The sequence below is a fragment of the Stegostoma tigrinum genome, chromosome 23, assembly GCF_030684315.1.
Source record: "Stegostoma tigrinum isolate sSteTig4 chromosome 23, sSteTig4.hap1, whole genome shotgun sequence".
In the NCBI taxonomy this organism is placed as follows: domain Eukaryota; kingdom Metazoa; phylum Chordata; class Chondrichthyes; order Orectolobiformes; family Stegostomatidae; genus Stegostoma; species Stegostoma tigrinum.
Window position 1 is genome coordinate 28,945,068 of NC_081376.1, and position 19,236 is coordinate 28,964,303.

The 19,236-nt window shown below is 41.5% G+C and overlaps 1 protein-coding gene across 2 annotated transcripts in view; it reads left to right on the plus strand.

Moving 5' to 3' along the window:
• Positions 1–15,052, plus strand: part of abat (4-aminobutyrate aminotransferase) — a 163,042-nt gene extending 147,990 nt beyond the window's left edge. For both annotated transcript variants that reach the window (XM_048551773.2, XM_048551774.2), the window contains 6 exons: positions 461–609; positions 5,111–5,248; positions 7,304–7,471; positions 9,849–9,995; positions 13,390–13,501; positions 14,223–15,052. In XM_048551773.2, the coding sequence (XP_048407730.1) occupies positions 461–609; positions 5,111–5,248; positions 7,304–7,471; positions 9,849–9,995; positions 13,390–13,501; positions 14,223–14,344 (836 nt within the window). In that variant the 3' untranslated portion in view covers positions 14,345–15,052. The remainder of the gene's footprint in view (positions 1–460; positions 610–5,110; positions 5,249–7,303; positions 7,472–9,848; positions 9,996–13,389; positions 13,502–14,222) is intronic.
• The last annotated feature ends 4,184 nt before the right edge of the window (positions 15,053–19,236 follow it).

The window sequence follows — 19,236 nt, forward strand, 5'->3', positions numbered from 1 at the left end:
TTGGTTTGAATAGTAATTACTTTGTGCTAACACAACATGAAAGGGTAAAATTAAAATGCTAAGAATTCTATAACATTATCATTACTCTGATGGAAGGTATTTTCTCAGAAAATGTACTCATAGGAAGAATTTGAGTTCAGTGAATAATCCTGATAAACATCAAAGTAAGTGTCACAAACTCGATTTGAAAACGTTTAAAAGTTTGTGTATGTTCTCCCCCCAATTAAATGATGGGACAATCTACGCACTGTAATGATCTTAAGGACTGCCAGATTTTCAAAATCTGAATCTTCTTTTAGGTTGAACTCAAGTGTACAAATTATATTTTGACATTAGGCATTTCTTCTGACTTGCAGTATTTTTGCAATCATGTAACTGGGTTTAAATTAATTTACTTAACTACTGAAGTAAAATGTTGGTGTGCTCTATCTTTGACTTGTTTTCTTTCATGTGTCTGCAGGTTGCTTGACAGCAACCCATTCTAAGGCTGTCCATAAATTGGACATTCCAGCATTTGACTGGCCCACAGCACCATTTCCAATGCTGAAATACCCTCTGGAAGAGTTTGTGAGTGAGAACGCACAAGAGGAAGCTAGGTGCCTGGAGGAGGTGGGTCACAGTCCTCAATCTATTTGGTATTTATCAGATATCTGCGATGCTCTGTCACTTTTTGGCTACTTGTAATCACACAGAATTTAGCCTTTCTACATTGTGGGATCATGTTCAATAACGACCGAGATCCGTGAGTGACAAAAATAGCCTCTTTATTGCACATCCACAGTAGCACAGTTTGAGGCAGTGATGGAATCCAAACCACAGTAGCCTCTTTTGTGTACAGTTTTTGCATACATCAAAATTTTTGTACTATTGTGTCACAAAGTAGTATCTATTGCACACACGTTTGCACGATATCAGTCCTGGGGAAGCAGATGGTTTAAGCACTCGCTAAATGCTGGCTGTTACTTCTGATAGGATTAGAATGTCTGTCCAGTCAGAGTTTGCATTATTAAGAGGTGCTAGTCCTTTTGTGTTTAAAGTTAGTAATGTTATTAAAAATACTATACCTATATGATCTAAATGAAAAATTATACATGTACTAAACCAAAACATAGAACATAGAAAAGTACATCACAGTACAGGCCCTTCGGCCCACGATGTTGTGCTGTGGAATAATCTTAATTCAAAAATAAAATAACCTAACCTACATTCCCCTCAATTCACTGACGTCCGTGTGCCTGTCCAGCAGTCGCTTAAATGTCACTAATGACTCTGCTTCCATGACTACCACTGGCAAAGTATTCCAAGCGCTCACAACTCTCTGGGTGAAGAACATCCCTCTGACATCTCCTCTATACCTTCCTCCTAACACCTTAAAACTATGACCCCTCGTGGCAGTCAATCCTGCCCTGGGGAAAAGTCTCTGGCAATCGACTCTATCCATGCCTCTCATTACCTTGTACACCTCGATCAGGTCACCTCTCTTCCTCCTTCTCTCCAGAGAGAAAAGTCTGAGCTCAGTCAACCTCTCCTCATAAGACAAGCCCTCCAGTCCAGGCAGCATCCTGGTAAACTTCCTTTGCACCCTCTCCAAAGCCTCCACATCTTTCCTATAATAGGGCGACCAGAACTGGACACAATATTCCAAGTGTGGTCTCACCAGGGTTTTGTAGAGCTGCAGCATGACCTCGCGGCTCTTAAACTCGATCCCCCTGTTAATGAAAGCCAAAACCCCATATGCTTTCTTAACAAGCTTATCCACCTGGGTGGCAACTTTGAGGGAGCTATGCACTTGAACACCAAGATCCCGCTGTTCCTCCACACTGCCGAGAATCCTGCCTTTAATCCTATATTCAGCATTTAAGTTCGACCTTCCAAAATGCATCACTTCACATTTATCCAGGTTGAACTCCATCTGCCATTTCTCAGCCCAGCTCTGCATTCTGTCAATGTCTCGCTGAAGCCTGCAATAGCCCTCGATACTATCAACGCCACCTCCAATCTTTGTGTCATCAGCAAACATACTAAGCCACTCCTCAACCTCCTCATCCAAGTCATTTATAAAAACTACAAAGAGCAGCGGCCCAAGAACAGAGCTCTGTGGGACACCACTCAGCACTGAACTCCAGGCAGAATACTTACCATCTACAACCACTCTCTGCCTCCTGTCAGCCAACCAATTCTGAATCCAGACAGCCAAATCACCCTGTATCCCATACCTCCTGACTTTATGAATGAGCCTGCTGTGGGGAACCTTATCAAATGCCTTGCTGAAGTCCATGTACACCACATCCACTGCTCGACCTCGTCAACCTGTCTCGTGACTTCCTCAAAGAACTCAATAAGATTTGGGAGGCATGACCTGCCCCTCACAAAGCCATGCTGACTCCCTTTAATCACACTATGCTTTTCCAAATAGTCATAAATCCTATCTCTCAGAATTCTTTCCAAAATCTTGCTGACCACAGACGTAAGACTGACTGGTCTGTAATTCCCTTTCTTGAAAAGAGGAACATTTGCCTCCCTCCAATCTTCTGCTATGACTCCTGTGGAGAGTGAGGAAGCAAAGATCTTCGCCAGTGGCTTAGCAACCTCCTTTCTCGCTTCCCAGAGCAACCTAGGATAAATCTGGTCTGGCCCTGGGGATTTATCAATCTTAATATTTGCAAAAATTTCCAGCACATCAACTTCCTCAATCTTGATCTGTTCAAGCCTGTTTTCCTGCTCCTCAAAGTTCTCATTCACAACAAGGTCCCCTCCCTTAGTGAAAACCGAAGCAAAAAGCTCATTTAGGGCTTCCCCTAGCTGGTCAGACTCCATGCACAAGTTCCCTATGGTATCCCTGATTGGCCCTACCTTCTCCCTGATCATTCTCTTATTCCTCACGTTTGAGTAAAATGCCTTCAGGTTCTCCCTAATCCTTCCTGCCAAGCCTTTTTCATGCCCCCCTCCTGGCCCTCCTCAGTCCACTTTTGAGCTCCTTCCGAGCAAGCCTGTAATCCTCTAAAGCTGTGCTAGACCCTTGCTTCCTCCACCTTACGTACGCTGCCTTTTTCTTTTTGACAAGAAGCACCTCTGTACCTGTCATCCAAGGCTCCTTAATCTTACCCCTTCTTACCTATCTCAGAGGAACAAATTTATTCATCACTCGCAATGGAGAATGTTAAACTGATCTCCCATAGCTGGGTCATGAGATATCATTTACTATTGCTGATTTTGACAGTTCTCGCACATTCATTCATGCAGTTTCATTAAAGTGCCGTTTTGATAGTAAGTATCTCCCTGCTGGGTTTCTCCAGCTATTTGTGTTTTTGTTTGTTCCGTGACCATCATTGGGTTAAATACGATCAACTGTGGGATAAGACCCGTAAAATGAGAAGTAATTGCCTCATGTCCTTAAGAGGCAGGAAGCTCACCTCGGGTCCTGCCCCAGTGGACTTAAATCTGTGAAGGTCGGAAAATGATGGGGGTGCCCCCAACACCAACTGACTCGGGGAGGGCACAAGATTGCATCTTTATTTTCACAGGATACCTACAAAATTACCCTGAACGATCATGATTAATATGCATATTTATACAAATTTTCAGCCAGTTTTTAATTACATTTTTTCACTTTCTACCCACTACTAGTGTTTTGCTAAACTATATGTTCTTGTATAAACATTTGATTTTATGCAACTTGATTGTGGATGCATTTGGGTACTTGTTCGCTCATTCACTAAATATCAATCCGCTTCTCACAGATTTTCACAAATTTACAAATAACATGAGGCTCCTGCAGTAAATCTTGATGAACGTTACTCTGTCCTGGCCAGTAGGTGGAGAAGTTCAGCAGAACTGGTTTAGAATGTGAGCCTGGAAGATATTAGTAGTATTAAATAAGTTGATGGCAAAACAAATGAAAGCAGACAGTACCAGAGTGGAGAGATAATGGGAACTGCAGATGCTGGAGAATCCAAGATAATAAAGTGTGAAGCTGGATGAACACAGCAGGCCAAGCAGCATCTCAGGAGCACAAAAGCTGACGTTTCGGGCCTCGACCCTTCATCAGAAAAGGGGGATGGGGAGAGGATTCTGAAATAAATCGGGACAGAGGGGTAAGTGAACTGAAGATGGTTAGAGGAGAAGATACGTGGGGAGGTAGGGAGGGGATAGGTCAGTCCGGGAAAACCTGTTCTTCCTCTCACCTATCCTCTCCTCCCACCTCAAGCCACATCTCCATCTCCTACCTACTAACCTCATCCTGCCCCCTTGATCTGTCTGTCCTCCCTGGACTGACCTATCCCCTCCCTACTTCCCCACCTATACTCTCCTCTGCACCTATCTTCTCATCTATCTATCTTTGGTCCTCTTCCCCCTCTCTCCCTATTTATTTCAGAACCCTCTCCCCATCCCCCTTTTCTGATGAAGGGTCTAGGCCCAAAACATCAGCTTTTGTGCCCCTAAGATGCTGCTTGGCCTGCTGTGTTCATCCAGCTCCACACTTTAGTACCAGAGTGGAGACCTACTTTGGGCAGGAGTGCAAAATGGTTAGCTTTAGGGACGGTTCTTTATCCTGGCAAACTGAGCATGTACTATCTTAAGAAATAAGTAGGCTAGCCCACTTATGTTGCTTAAAAAAACCCCCGAACTTTAGGGCTGACGTATCAATTCTGCCTAGTATGGACTGATATTACGAAGGTAAGTACGTATGAACGAGCTGCCATCTGTAAGAATGGATCCCACTTGTACTGAATCATGCTAGATACATCACAGTTTTGTAAAACAGACTGAACTGTTTGCTAACTGATTTATCAATATGGATTGAATCTTCAGTTATAATTAGTCAATTGTTATATTTTAAATTATTAGAAGTACTCTTGAAAATGAAAATATATCAATCCTGAACAATGGAATGCCCAGTAAGCACTGTAACTTGGGCAAGTACTGGAGATGACAGCATACATCTGAAGTATTTGTTTCTGCAATACTGGTACAGTATATAGCATATCTATGGAGTGTAATGAAGATAATCTCATCAGTTGAGTTACAAAATTTGTGATTTGTCAGTAAATCAAGAATGTAAACATCCAAAGTTTTTTTTCAAGAAATGCATATTCTTACCTACACCTAGGTGGAAGACTTAATAGTAAAGTTCAGAAAGAAGAGTAGAAATGTGGCTGCAATAATTGTCGAGCCAATCCAGTCTGAGGGTGGAGACAACCATGCATCAGATGACTTTTTCCAGAAATTGCGTAACATTGCCAAAAAGGTAAGTACTATTTATTGAACTTTTTCCTGTAAAACAGAAATGGAGTCAATTGATTTGTTCTGGATGTTCTTGTCTGAAACAAAATAGGCTTGAATTCCTTCAACCCCACGTCCAACTGGAAAGTAAGGCAATGCCATAGCATGACCTCTATCTACCTGTCTCGTCATGCCCTGCCAAATTCCAAATTTTGACGATACTGTGGTGTGGGCAAACTACATGAGAGTAAATACTTACTGTGGTAGTGATGAGATAGACCAATCAGATTAGAAGATTCAATATATCTGAAAGTAAAATTCAATTTTAAGGATCGAGCATTGATGACCTCTGTACAGAGACAGCCAAACTAGCAAAGATTTGTGACAGGTGATATCATCCTGCCAGCTGTGCCTTCTTCTGACACTGATATTAGATGGAAGGTTAGGAACACAAAGTGCCCACTCTCAATTCGATCAGAAATGTTCGTAAAGAGGTGGAGACCCTGTAGAACCAGCTCTGATGCCAAATTTTTGCTTAGCTTCCTGTGCATATCATCTAATATACCCCAAGACAAGGAACCTCTGGAGCTGACACTGCAGTTGGTGAAAATTATTCTGTACATTTAATCTATTGATCAAGGCTACAGTCATTTTATTATTTAATCTGGTAGTTTTCCACACACTTCGCTGTTTTACTTTTGAATGCTAATAGTTTTGATCATCTGCAGATTAATTTGGCATGATTTAGAATTATGTAATTTGTTAATTGAAAGTTTAAGGAAATCAGGTTGCTTTGATGACATCATGAGAAGGTTTAGTTATTAGCTGGCTGAGAAATGGTAATATAAGGGTTTTTGCTGCTTAATCGTCTGCTGTATTGTGGAACAGTGAGCAGAGTATTCATTGAAACTGATTTCACTCAATCAGACCTTTGACCTTAAAAATAATTGAAAGCAGTAAATGACAACTTCATGAATTGACTGTCTTGTTTTGATTTTTTTTATTGCATAACTTCTGACTGAAAAAAAAGTTATCTCCTGCAATATTAACTTTTGGTTCCAGGATCCTGATATACTGGTCAGTTCACTGGCTTGTGATGCAGACTGATGCGTGGGTTCATTTCCCACACTCGCTGAGTTTACCATATAGGTCCCACCTTCTCAACCTCGCCCCTCCCTTGAGGCACAGAGACCCTCAGGTTAAACCACACAAGCCATCTCTGTCTTAATGAGCGAGCAGCCTTAGAGTCCAGTATGACTGTGGCAACTTTATATATCTGAGTTTCCTTTAATAAAAAACCTGATTTGTCTTGATTTTTACCCCACTTCAGGAGAAACTGACATTATAGCTTCAACTTTATTTTCATTCTCTGGGAGAACGTTTATCGAACAGAACTACCCCCTTTCTGAGATAATGGGAACTGCAGATGCTGGAGAATCCAAGATAATAAAATGTGAGGCTGGATGAACACAGCAGGCCCAGCAGCATCTCAGGAGCACAATGATGAAGGGTCTAGGCCCGAAACGTCAGCTTTTGTGCTCCTGAGATGCTGCTGGGCCTGCTGTGTTCATCCAGCCTCACATTTTATTACCCCCTTTCTGATGTGTTTACAACAGACACGTTAAGCTACGCTCACACAAAGAGATTTACCTCCTGTGCATTAGACATTATAGTTTTATCAGGCCATCACAGCTGAAAGTTGTGTAATGATCTTGACATATTTCCTCATTCAAGGTTAAATTTTAATATCAATGATAGCTGCATATGGTCAATTTTTGATAAATGCTGTGCACCAGAAAATATTTTTCAGCACAATATACTTCGAAAATAATATTTACCAATTGCAAAACACAAGCTTCCATACAGCCTTAATTATTATGGGTAGGTGACAGGAATTGGTAATTACACCGATGGTCTTTATTTCACTTCCTTGCATACCATTTTGTTTTCCTGTTGCTTCAACCCTGCAACATGCAGATCAGCCATTGTCACACTGTGTTTATCATTGCCACAAATGTATTAAATTCTGGCTTTTTGTCCCCACCTGCCTTACCCTGTCTGCCTGAAATTGTTCCATCAGCATGGCTGTGCTTTCTTGTGTGATGAAGTTCAGACAGGAGGAGGTGGCACTGGCAAGTTTTGGGCTCACGAGCACTGGGGCCTGGATGATCCAGCAGATATCGTCACATTCAGTAAGAAGCTGCTGTCAGGAGGCTACTTCTACAAGGATGAGCTAAGGCCTGACATGGTGAGTGTATGTGGTAAGAAACTGGTGGAAATGGTTTGACAATGCCATCCAAACAACAGAAGGAGCTTTACCTGAAACATGCGCTCACACTCAATCATTAGTTAGATTTGAAACAAGATGTGTTAAAATGTATTGTGCAGTGGGCTTTTAGCTCTTCATGAGAGAAGCAGGGAGGTGGGCCTGAGAAACGTCACATTGCCATCACCGTGCTGGCCCCAGGTCCTTTTCTCTCAGACGTGGAGGGTAGTTGGTTTTGGGAAGGGAGTCAGGAAGGGGTAACAGCAGGTCAGCTGCCTGGCCAAATGTTTGTTAAAGTTTAATAAGGCCTGTTGTCAAAGCCTTCCAGTAGCAGATCTGGGGGCTAATATTCAGTCTTTCTGTCCTCTCCACCTGCCGGCTTTCAGCTGCAGCCACAGTGTTCTTTTTACATAGGTTCCCCGACAATAATAGTAGCTCAGTTCTCCAGGGCATTTTTGTATTTTACTTATTTTCTTGTAAAGTTAAAGAAGTTGGGGAGAAGGCACCTCCATCTTGGATGCCCTACCTAAAAAGACAGCTTGCTGGAGAACATCCAGTTAGTCCTCCAGCTTAAAGAGTCTGCCTGTTGTTCCTAGGTTCACAGAAAACCTGTCCTCTGGCATTAATTGTCCTGTCCAGGGAATCGGTTTACCAGGTGACTGTACCTCACACATTGTAACTTCTTACACTTGACCTTTACATTGAAAAAGTCCAAGGCAAAAATCCAATCCATTGTTTAATTAAATCCTATATCCATTAAAAGGATTTAAAGGTAGGGACAACACCTAAAGAGAGAACCATTAACAACATCAGTCAAGAAGAAATGGGTTGTCAATAGCTTAGTGAGATGAGGGAGCATAACTTGGATGGATCTTCACCTAAAGAAAGCATGAGGGAAGAAAAAGAAACTGGAGAAAGATGAGAGTTCTGGGCTAAGGCAGTGAGGAACTTCAGAGGAAGTGTGGTTCCGGGGCCAGTGAAAGAAAGTGAAGACTCAAAGCTGCTAATTAGATGATCTCAATCAAAGAAATTATTGAGCTCTTTGCGCTCGCTATTGGAGGTATAGTAGACAAAACGAGAGCAGAAAGAAGACAGCCTGCAGTAGGAAAAAAAGAAACCCCTGGGATTAACTGTGCATTCCAGGATAATGCTAAGATGGTGAGTAGTTTCAGCAGATGAAATCAAGTCCTGATAGTTCTCTACACAGTCCAGCCAAATGTGGCAGTGGATGGCCAAACAGGAATCCGTCATATCCATTCAACTTTACTTCCCTTGCAGTTAAAGGAGCAGAGATGCAGACTGTACGGAGGAAAATCAGCCACTGAACATCAACTAGGAGAGGAAATTCTTATTGATTTAGTCTGCCTCAGAGTGGAGGTTAATTTCAGTGTCAGTAAATCACTGCAACTGAAATTAACTAACTCAACCTAGACTGAGATTCTAGCCCTGGGCTTGCCTTCAATCTGTTGTCTGTTACTCATGCTTCACTCAGATGAAGCTCCCTTCTAAATGGGAACAGTTTACAATTTTTGGGTTAGAAAGGTTCTTTCCATTTTTTTCGGAAGATAAAGCAATCCAAATCTTGTTTGTCAGGTGAATATCATGAAAGTTGTGATTACTTTGATTACATTGAGCACTGCACCCCCACTAATATATGGTGTGATTAGCTCAAAGGTATGTGCGTGCAACAGGGGTGCAATTTGATCCCTGCACAGCACCCATAATGCCCAAACAGCAGGAGCTGCTAATCAAATTTTCCATGAGATTGTTAAACAAACCAATTATCAGTTCAATACTACAAATAAGCAATTTTAAGACTATCATTTTTGCTTTAAAGAACTAGCAATTCACTGCAGTATGTTTCTTGGTTTTATTGTCTTCTGCCATCCCTAGTACTGAAAGCATTAAAATTAATTTAATTATTACAGGAAAAACTGTTGACTGCATCACTGTAGACCTTGAAAATCAGAATGTGTGTTTGCATGACAGTGAAAGATGACTTTCCTGCTTCTCCCTAATACAAAACACACTGTCAAGCACCACCTCATAAGGATGCTTTGATGATTGAACCTCTTGAAAGCTGCTGTGATGTGTGGGATTGCATGCCTGCTTCTCGAAGAAAAAGAAAATGCCAAATAATATATCTTTTAACAAAGCACTTTCACTGAACTTTATACTTTTTTAAAACGTTGTTGGAACATTTTCTTGAAGATATTTGATTTAGATGCTTTCTGATGTAGAACTTAACATACTTGTAATTCAGTGATAAACTATACTGTTCAGTCAAACAAAAAATCTTATCAAGTAATGTATCTTTTTCTATTACATGTTATAATCTGTACATTGCATCTTGTTACAGCCCTACAGGATTTTCAACACATGGCTTGGAGACCCTTCAAAAAATCTCATGTTTTCTGAAGTACTTAATGTTATTAGGACAGAAAAACTCTTGGACAATGTCAATGAAAGTGGTAAGGTCCTATTACAGGGTCTTAAGGACTTACAGGTAATAATTAATTGTGTACTTGAAAACCTACAAAAATAATGATCTTACTATATAATTTGTTATCCTACCATGCTTTCTCTTTTGCTTATTGTATTGAGACATAATTTGTATTATTTACCTTAAATATTTTGAAAATTGATCTAATGACGTGTTACAATTATTTAGTTAAAGGTGTAATTTCTACATTTGGAGTGGGGATAGAGCAGTTGATGAGAACATCACCCAAGTGTCACAGAGTCGTCACAGACGGAGTTAACATACACAGACACAGAGTTAACACACATTATTAGGAACTCAGGGTTGGTATGAAATATAGCCATCACATATTTTGCAAACCTTTGTTAACGTCATTAGGTTCCTGAAAGCAGCTGCAAGCCGAATAGAAAAATCCTTCGATTCACTGAGACCAACAGGAAAACCCATTTTAGTACAGCAGTTCTGCAGTTGACTTTGAACCAGGTGTTTGGAAGTACTGCGTCTGCATTGTGGCAATATTACCATGTTATGAAAACACGGCAAGTCACAAAAACATTATTGCATTGACCAAAATAATAAATGTGAGGCTGGATGAACACAGCAGGCCCAGCAGCATCTCAGGAGCACAAAAGCTGACGTTTCGTGCCTAGACCCTTCATCAGAGAGGGAGATGGGGTGCGCGTTCTGCAATAAATAGGGAGAGAGGGGGAGGCGGACCGAAGATGGAGAGAGAAGAAGATAGGTGGAGAGGAGAGTATAGGAGGGAAGGTAGGGAGGGGATAGGTCAGTCCAGGGAAGATGGACAGATCAAGGAGGTGGGATGAGGTTAGTAGGTAGGAGATGGAGGTGTGGCTTGGTGGGAGGAAGGGATGGGTGAGAGGAAGAACAGGCTAGGGAGGCAGAGACAGGCTGGACTGGTTTTGGGATGCAGTGGGTGGAGGGGAAGAGCTGGGCTGGTTGTGTGGTGCAGTGGGGGGAGGGGACGAACTGGGCTGGTTTTGGGATGCAGTGGGGGAAGGGGAGATTTTGAAGCTGTTGAAGTCCACATTGATACCATTGGGCTGCAGGGTTCCCGAGCGGAATATGAGTTGCTGTTCCTGCAACCTTTGGGTGGCATCATTGTGGCACTGCAGTAGGCCCATGATGGACATGTCATCTAAAGAATGGGAGGGGGAGTTGAAATCGTTCGCGACTGGGAGGTGCAGTTGTTTATTGCGAACCGAGCAGAGGCGTTCTGCAAAGCGGTCCCCAAGCCTCCGCTTGGTTTCCCCAATGTAGAGGAAGCCACACCGGGTACAATGGATACAGTATACCACATTGGCATATGTGCAGGTGAACCTTTGCTTAATATGGAAAGTCATCTTGGGGCCTGGGATAGGGGTGAGGGAGGTGGTGTGGGGGCAAGTGTAGCATTTCCTGCGGTTGCAGGGGAAGGTGCCGGGTGTGCTTGGGAACCCTGCAGCCCAATGGTATCAATGTGGACTTCACCAGCTTCAAAATCTCCCCTCCCCCCACTGCATTCCAAATCCAGCCCATTCGTCCCCTCCCCCCACTGCACCACACAACCAGCCCAGTTCTTCCCCTCCACCCTCTGCATCCCAAAACCAGTCCAGCCTGTCTCTGCCTCCCTAACCAGTTCTTCCTCTCACCCCAAGCCGCACTCCCATCTCCTACCTACTAACCTCATCCCACCTCCTTGACCTGTCCACCTTCCCTGGACTGACCTATCCCCTCCCTACCTCCCCACCTATACTCTCCTCTCCACCTATCTTCTTTTCTCTCCATCTTCGGTCCGCCTCCCCCTCTCTCCCTATTTATTCCAGAGCCCTCACCCCATCCCCCTCTCTGATGAAGGGTCTAGGCCCGAAACGTCAGCTTTTGTGCTCCTGAGATGCTGCCTCACATTGTATTATCTTGGATTCTCCAGCATCTGCAGTTCCCATTATCACATCACATTGCATTGACCAAAGTCCAGATTATTCCTGCAATTTCTCATATCTCTTTTATGGCAATTCAGAGTGGTATTGCGAAGTTCTAAAATCATTTTACACAAATTGTTCTGTTGTGTTTTTCGTGTGCCAGAGGACACCAGGTAACTGGAAGTATTTTGTTAATAGTTGGTTCTGAGATGAGGTTGGAGACGAGGATCAGATTAAACATGGTCCTTTTTTTTAAATAATATTTTCACCCTTTTCCGTAATGAATAGGCGACCGACCTTTATCCGTTCTCTCTGAGCAACAGCACAGTGAGAAATAATCAGAATAGACCAAATATAAGTTTTTGTAAAGTAGGCTGGAACTAGTCCTAGGAATTGTCATTATTGACCCCATTAAGTCAATAACTTTAAGCTCAACAGAGTAAACCAAATCTTCTGCTGGTAAGCAACCAAACCATTCCATCACCTCCACCACCTGGGCTGGCAAGTCATGTCAAATGTTATTTGGAGGAAGCTCTGTGGAAAGCAAATATATTAACCAGTCTGTAATTGGGTAGCTTAATGTGTGCCAGGCCTGGCAGTGTCCGGGTGGAAGTAAATTCCAATTAGGCCTCTGAGAGAATGGTACATGAATTAATACAGGGAAGCACTTGAATAAAAACAAGGTACTGAGATTGCTGGAGATATCAAGTAAAAACAAGGTGCCAAAGAAACTCTGATCTGACAGCATCTGTCGAGAGAGAAACAGAGTTAATGCTTTGAGTCCCCTTCTCCAGTATTCCAAAGAAAACCTATTTGACCTTACTGTTAGGATAACATTGGTAGAGGTGGTCACCAATCACAATCCTTCTAAAAACTAAATCATATCTGCACTGTGAAGACATCTGTATCATGTAGTCTAGCATTACGACCATGTGGAACAGATTAAAGACAGATCTAAAGGCAGTTCTTCAACCTAAAGCTGGGCCTAGCAATCCTTTAGCTCTTAACAAGAAAAAGGGAGCAAATCTCATCAGCAAAAGCACTGTGCATATTTTAGAATAAGGTATGAATATAGTACAGTTACAGCATGCACTGCTATTGTCAGCAAGTGGTATGGATGAATTAAATGGTCCCAAATCGCTACAAAATTTTACTCTAATTCGTGTCACATCCTCTTGGGAATGGCAGCAGACCGCAAGTCAACAGAAAGAGATGCAGAAACTTCAGATCCAAAGTACATTTCCATGTAAATAAAATCATAGTCAAGTATGGCAGGTACATCAGCTATGAGGTCTGGCCACTTTTGTTTATAAGCAAATAGTAACTTTTAAAATGAAAAAGAATTAAAATTTCAATCATTTACAAGAGTGCACAGAAAATTTTTAAGATTCAATTTAGTAAAACATTTGTAACGTATACTATTCTCATTATTTATTGCTATTGGTTATTGGTATCATATCAACATATTAATGGACTTTAATTACTATGCTCTTTTCCAGGTTCTGTATCCACACATTTTGAGTAAAGCCAGGGGGAAGGGGACATTCTGTTCTATAGATGCACCCAATGATGTAATAAGGAATACACTTGTTCTGAAAATGAGAAATAAAGGTGAGTTGAATCAGCATCAAATGCAAGTTGAACTTAATTTATTCAATTTAATGTTTCAAAATTATAACAATCATTTATACTTTGAAATTGAGATTCAAAAATGTAGTATAGTCATACTTAGTGCTGCAAAAAGTGCAGGCAGCTATGTAATAAGTCATTATAAATCAGTCTGTGTTGGAATAAAATTTCGACTGCCCTTGTAAATAGAATAGCATTGTACATGAAGTTGAATTTTCTTCCATCAAATTCCCTTCCCTTTCTCCATTTGTCAGTTGCCAGCCAACAGCAGAGGCATGAGCATGGTGCACCTGCCAAGAAGTGGGTTAGATTATGACAGCATTTGCAGATGAGGGGATTACAACAAAAACTTAACGGTATCAATCTTACATAGCTAAACAATAAAGGGATCGATGTTAAAATGTAAAAGGTAGGTTGTAATGCTTACAGTCCATTGAAAAATGGAGCCCTTCTTCACCTTACAGCTGGGACATGTAACATGCAGCATGATGTCCCCTGGGGTAGTGCTTTGAATGGTGCTGGTACCTGTCCAGTGCCTGACTCTAATGCGGAGCAAAATGGTAGTGAAGTAAAGGTTTCATCCCATGCCACACTTGTTTAACCCCGAAAGTCATGCAAAATAAATCGACTAGGCTAGACCAAGTAAATAATTAATCTGGAATTGTTATTTGATGGGCTTGACCACTCACTTTTCTCTCATTAGGTATTGTACTTGGAGGCTGTGGAGAAAAGTCTATTCGGTTCCGTCCTGCTTTGATATTCAAGCCGCACCACGCACACCTCTTCCTTAATGTTTTCAGTGATGTTCTCGCTGCCCACAAATGAATCCATGTTGCAGCAGGCAGCACAAAATGATCCACAATCCACAATTATACTATTTAATAGATTACAAGCTAGTGACCTTACAAATTATCTGACCAGTTGTTCAACATTGACATCAACAGTTTATGCCTTTTAAATTTTTTTTTAAAAGCAATAAGGGCATGTTTGATCTTGACAGCCCTTTCAAATGTGTCATTTGTGTATCATTTAACAATCTGTGAATATACAGCTAATAACATTTCATATAGTGTTAATTTTCCATCATAAGATGCTGTGTTTATAATGGTGCAACTTGAAAACAATACTACATTAATGTAACTTCCATAATTAGTCACCATTTTAGAAATTTTTACTGATATTTTGTATCACACGATGGATGTCAATTAATAGCATTTATGACCTATAGTAGGACATTTGCGATCTGTTCTAAAATGCTGCACACACACCCTTGTGAATTAATGGTGGACTATATCAAAATAATTTCCGTTCAGTTTGAAACATGTCATGCATTTACTGTCAAAATTACCAGAAAGCCTAGTTGCTTGAGTAAAATGTCTTAAGCTTGGTCACTTCACCGTATATAGAAATTGATATAAATTTATTCACTATGGCCATCTGTATCTTCCGATAAAACCTAGTTTCTTGAAATGATATATATTGTTGAAAAAGATGATCTACAATTTTATCCTATCATTAAACTAATAGAATACATTTTTGTTAGTGTTTTTTTGTCTAAATGTGTGACATAAGTTTGGATTGGAAAAGGGAACATTTTTAACTTCAGCTATAATGCAAGTTATGTCAGATTTTTAGAAATATCATTTACTGTTGTGGGATATGGTACATTAAAATTTACACTTCAAGAGTCTGCCAGTGAAATAAGTTAATTTTTTTTTAAATTCTCTCCTGGAATGTGGGGATCACTGACTGGACCAGTATTTATTGCCCATTTCTAATTACCTTTGAGAAGGTGGCAGTGAACCACCATCTCTGAACCACTGCAGTCCATTTCTTGTAGAAATACCCACAGTGCTATTAGAGAGTGAGTTTCAGAAATTTTACGCACCAACAATGAAGGAGCAATGATATATTTTGAGGTCAAGAAAGTGTATGATTTGGAGTGGAGTTAGCAGGTGGTGAGAATCTGACAGGTTGCTATAGTTTGAACAAGAATTGAGAAATAAGGAGACAACATTCAAAGCTCAAAATGAACATTACTATCTTTACTAGATTTGTAGGAATATTAGTTAACAATTCACCTGTTCCAGTATATCTATTAGTAATACACACATTAGTCACAAACTACAAGAAATTATGTATAAAATCAATAGCGAATGGTTAACCATCTGCCACGTATTCTAACAGGTAACCAACCTACTTTCACTAAGCATCAAATCACCTTTGCAATGATCTTTTTAATTTAGGTAGGATTTTTAACTGACAAGACCGTGCTGTGCTGCTGAAAATCAGACTTAAACTGCAGTTGATTAATGAGGCTCCAATACTTTGTTCAAACCTCAATGAGACACTTTCTGACAATACTGAAAGAGGTATTGACCATATATGTAATTTCCTGTACTTTGTAGCTGTTATAGACTCATATAGCATGGAAACAAACCCTTTGGTTCAATCAGTGATAATGGGAACTGCAGATGCTGGAGAATCCGAGATAATAAAATGTGAGGCTGGATGAACACAGCAGGCCAAGCAGCATCTCAGGAGCACAAAAGCTGACGTTTCGGGCCTAGACCCTTCATCAGAGAGGGGGATGGGGTGAGGGTTCTGGAATAAATAGGGAGAGAGGGGGAGGCAGACCGAAGATGGAGAGAAAAGAAGATAGGTGGAGAGGAGAGTATAGGTGGGGAGGTAGGGAGGGGATAGGTCAGTCCAGGGAAGACGGACAGGTCAAGGAGGTGGGATGAGGTTAGTAGGTAGGAGATGGAGGTGCGGCTTGGGGTGGGAGGAAGGGATGGTTGAGAGGAAGAACAGGTTAGGGAGGCAGAGACAGGTTGGGGTGGGAGGAAGGGATGGGTGAGAGGAAGAACAGGTTAGGGAGGCAGAGACAGGTTGGACTGGTTTTGGGATGCAGTGGGGGGAGGGGACGAACTGGGCTGGTTTTGGGATGCGGTGGGGGAAGGGGAGATTTTGAAGCTGGTGAAGTCCACATTGGGCTGCAGGGTTCCCAAGCGGAATATGAGTTGCTGTTCCTGCAACCTTCGGGTGGCATCATTGTGGCACTGCAGGAGGCCCATGATGGACTCACCACAACCAGCCCAGCTCTTCCCCTCCCCCCACTGCATCCCAAAACCAGTCCAGCCTGTCTCTGCCTCCCTAACCTGTTCTTCCTCTCATCCATCCCTTCCTCCCACCCCAAGCCGCACCTCCATCTCCTACCTACTAACCTCATCCCACCTCCTTGACCTGTTCGTCTTCCCTGGACTGACCTATCCCCTCCCTACCTATACTCTCCTCTCCACCTATCTTCTTTTCTCTCCATCTTCGGTCTGCCTCCCCCTCTCTCCCTATTTATTGCAGAACCCTCACCCCATCCCCCTCTCTGAAGAAGGGTCTAGGCCCGAAACGTCAGCTTTTGTGCTCCTGAGATGCTGCTGGGCCTGCTGTGTTCATCCAGCCTCACATTTTATTAACTTTGGTTCAATCATTCCTTGTCGACCATAATACCAAACTAAACTAGTCCCATCTGCCTGCTCCTGCCTCCTATCCCTCCAAAACGTTCCTATTCATGAACTTATCCAAATGTCTCTTAAATGTTGTAATGTATCAAAATACAACACTTCCTCAGGAAGTTCATTCCACAAGCAAAGCACCTTCTGTAAAAAAACATTTACTGCCCCATGAGTTTTTTTTAAAATCTCTCTCCTCTCACCTTAAAAATGTGCCCCTAGTCTTGAAGTCTCCCATTCTAGGGAAAAGACAACTCTATCTGCACCGATCATTATTTTATAAACTTCTTTAAGGTTACCCCTCAACCTCCTAAGCTCCAGTGAGGAAAGACCCAGCCTTTCTTTATAACTCACACCTTCCATATTAAGTATCCTGGTAAATCTCTTCTGAACCCTCTCCAGCTTAATAAGACTCTTCCTATGACTGGTGCAGAATTTTTCAGTCCTTCTTTCCCATCATTTGGCAATACAGCAATTTAAGTTTATGGCTTCTTACAAACTGTTCCTTAGAGAATTTTTTTAAATTCCATCCGAGAAAGCCAATAAACTAAAAATTGTCTGCTTACTTCTCTGCACGTTTCAACAGAAACGTTGTCATCAATACCAGTTTGTGTTCTTTTTTCAGGCTTCAAATGCTTGAGGCCAACTCAACTTGCCCTTTTAAAAACATACCAATTCATTATCTTAATAGCTGAGATATGATTTTGCCAGGATTTTTTGTATATATATAAAACTTCTGCCCAGATCAAAATATACATTAATGTAAAGCATAACTTTTAAACATGTTTATTGTTTTGTTTTGAAAGGACATTTATACTTGTTGCTCATCATGATAGATTTTGGATTTTATAGACCATCATCTTTAGGGCAGTATGGTGGTTCATGTTTAGCATTGTTGCCTCACAGTGCCAATGACTGATGTTCAAGTCCACCCCTGGGTGACTGTCTGTGTGGAGTTTGCGCATTCTCCATGTGGCTGCGTGGTTTTCTGCCTGGTGCTGTGGCTTCGTTCCACATTGAAAATATGTGCAAGTTAGGTGGATTGGCCATGTTAAATTGTCTATTGTCCTGGGATGTGCAGGGTGGGTGGGTGGGTTAGCCATGGGAAATGCAGGATTACAGGGGTAGAGTAAGGGGTTGGGTGTGGGTGGGATGCTGCTTGGAGGGTCAATGTGGACCTAGTGGGCTGAATGGTCTGTTTCCACACTGTGGGGAATCTATGATCTTGTAAAGGATGAAATCACCTTGTAGCTTTTATACAATTATAGATTTCCAGATTGAAATTAATGCATTCCCTGGCTGGAAAATCCAACAAGTCTTTGCAACAAATTATGATTTAAAATAATATTATCATCTACAACAGTTCAGTAGTAGTACTGACAGCTAGGTGAAATTTGTCATTAGGAGGCCATTGGTCCATCAATAGTGGGACAATGAAATATGTTGGACTTGATTAATCTGCTGATTCTGACTATTCTAAGATATTGGAAGCTGCTTAATCCATAATCCCAGCCTCTCTTTGATCAAATTTATAATATCGGAACAAGCTTAGGCCATTCAGCCCCTCAGGCCCAGTTCTGTCACTCTCAGATCATAACTGAGGGGTGGCCTAACCCTACATACCTTCAGCTCATGACCAAAAAAATCTTTCTTTAACAAAAATTTATCTATCTCAAATTTAAAAATGAACAACAAATTCAGCATCCACTGCTATGTGTGGAAGAGTGTTCCAACATCTACCACTGTTTGTTTGGGTAGAAGTACTTCCTAACATCTCAGACGATTAATTTGTGAAACCATCTCCAAAATGTCTACTCACTAAGGCTTTTAAACAGTTATGGCCACCGTAGGATTTGGCAATGTGAAAGGATTATATAAAAAGTCTTCTTGCAATGCTTAGGTTTGATAGCAAATTGCAAGTCTGCTTCAAACACTGAATAAATCTTAGGCATCCAGGTTTTTTTGCCCAAAGATCTAGAGCCAAAGAAAACTAACCATGCACTTGTAACATTGGACTTAGTAGTATATATTTGAACTCACTACACTGCCTCCTATTGCTCAAAACAGCATATGAAATTTACATGCACACTTCTGATGGGCTGCGCACATGACGTCTTGCTAGGGGCATGCACGTGCAGTGAATGACTGCTAGCATCAAGTGAGGAAGACAGATTGTCAGTGTGTCTGAACCTCTCTCAGCTCACAAAGTTA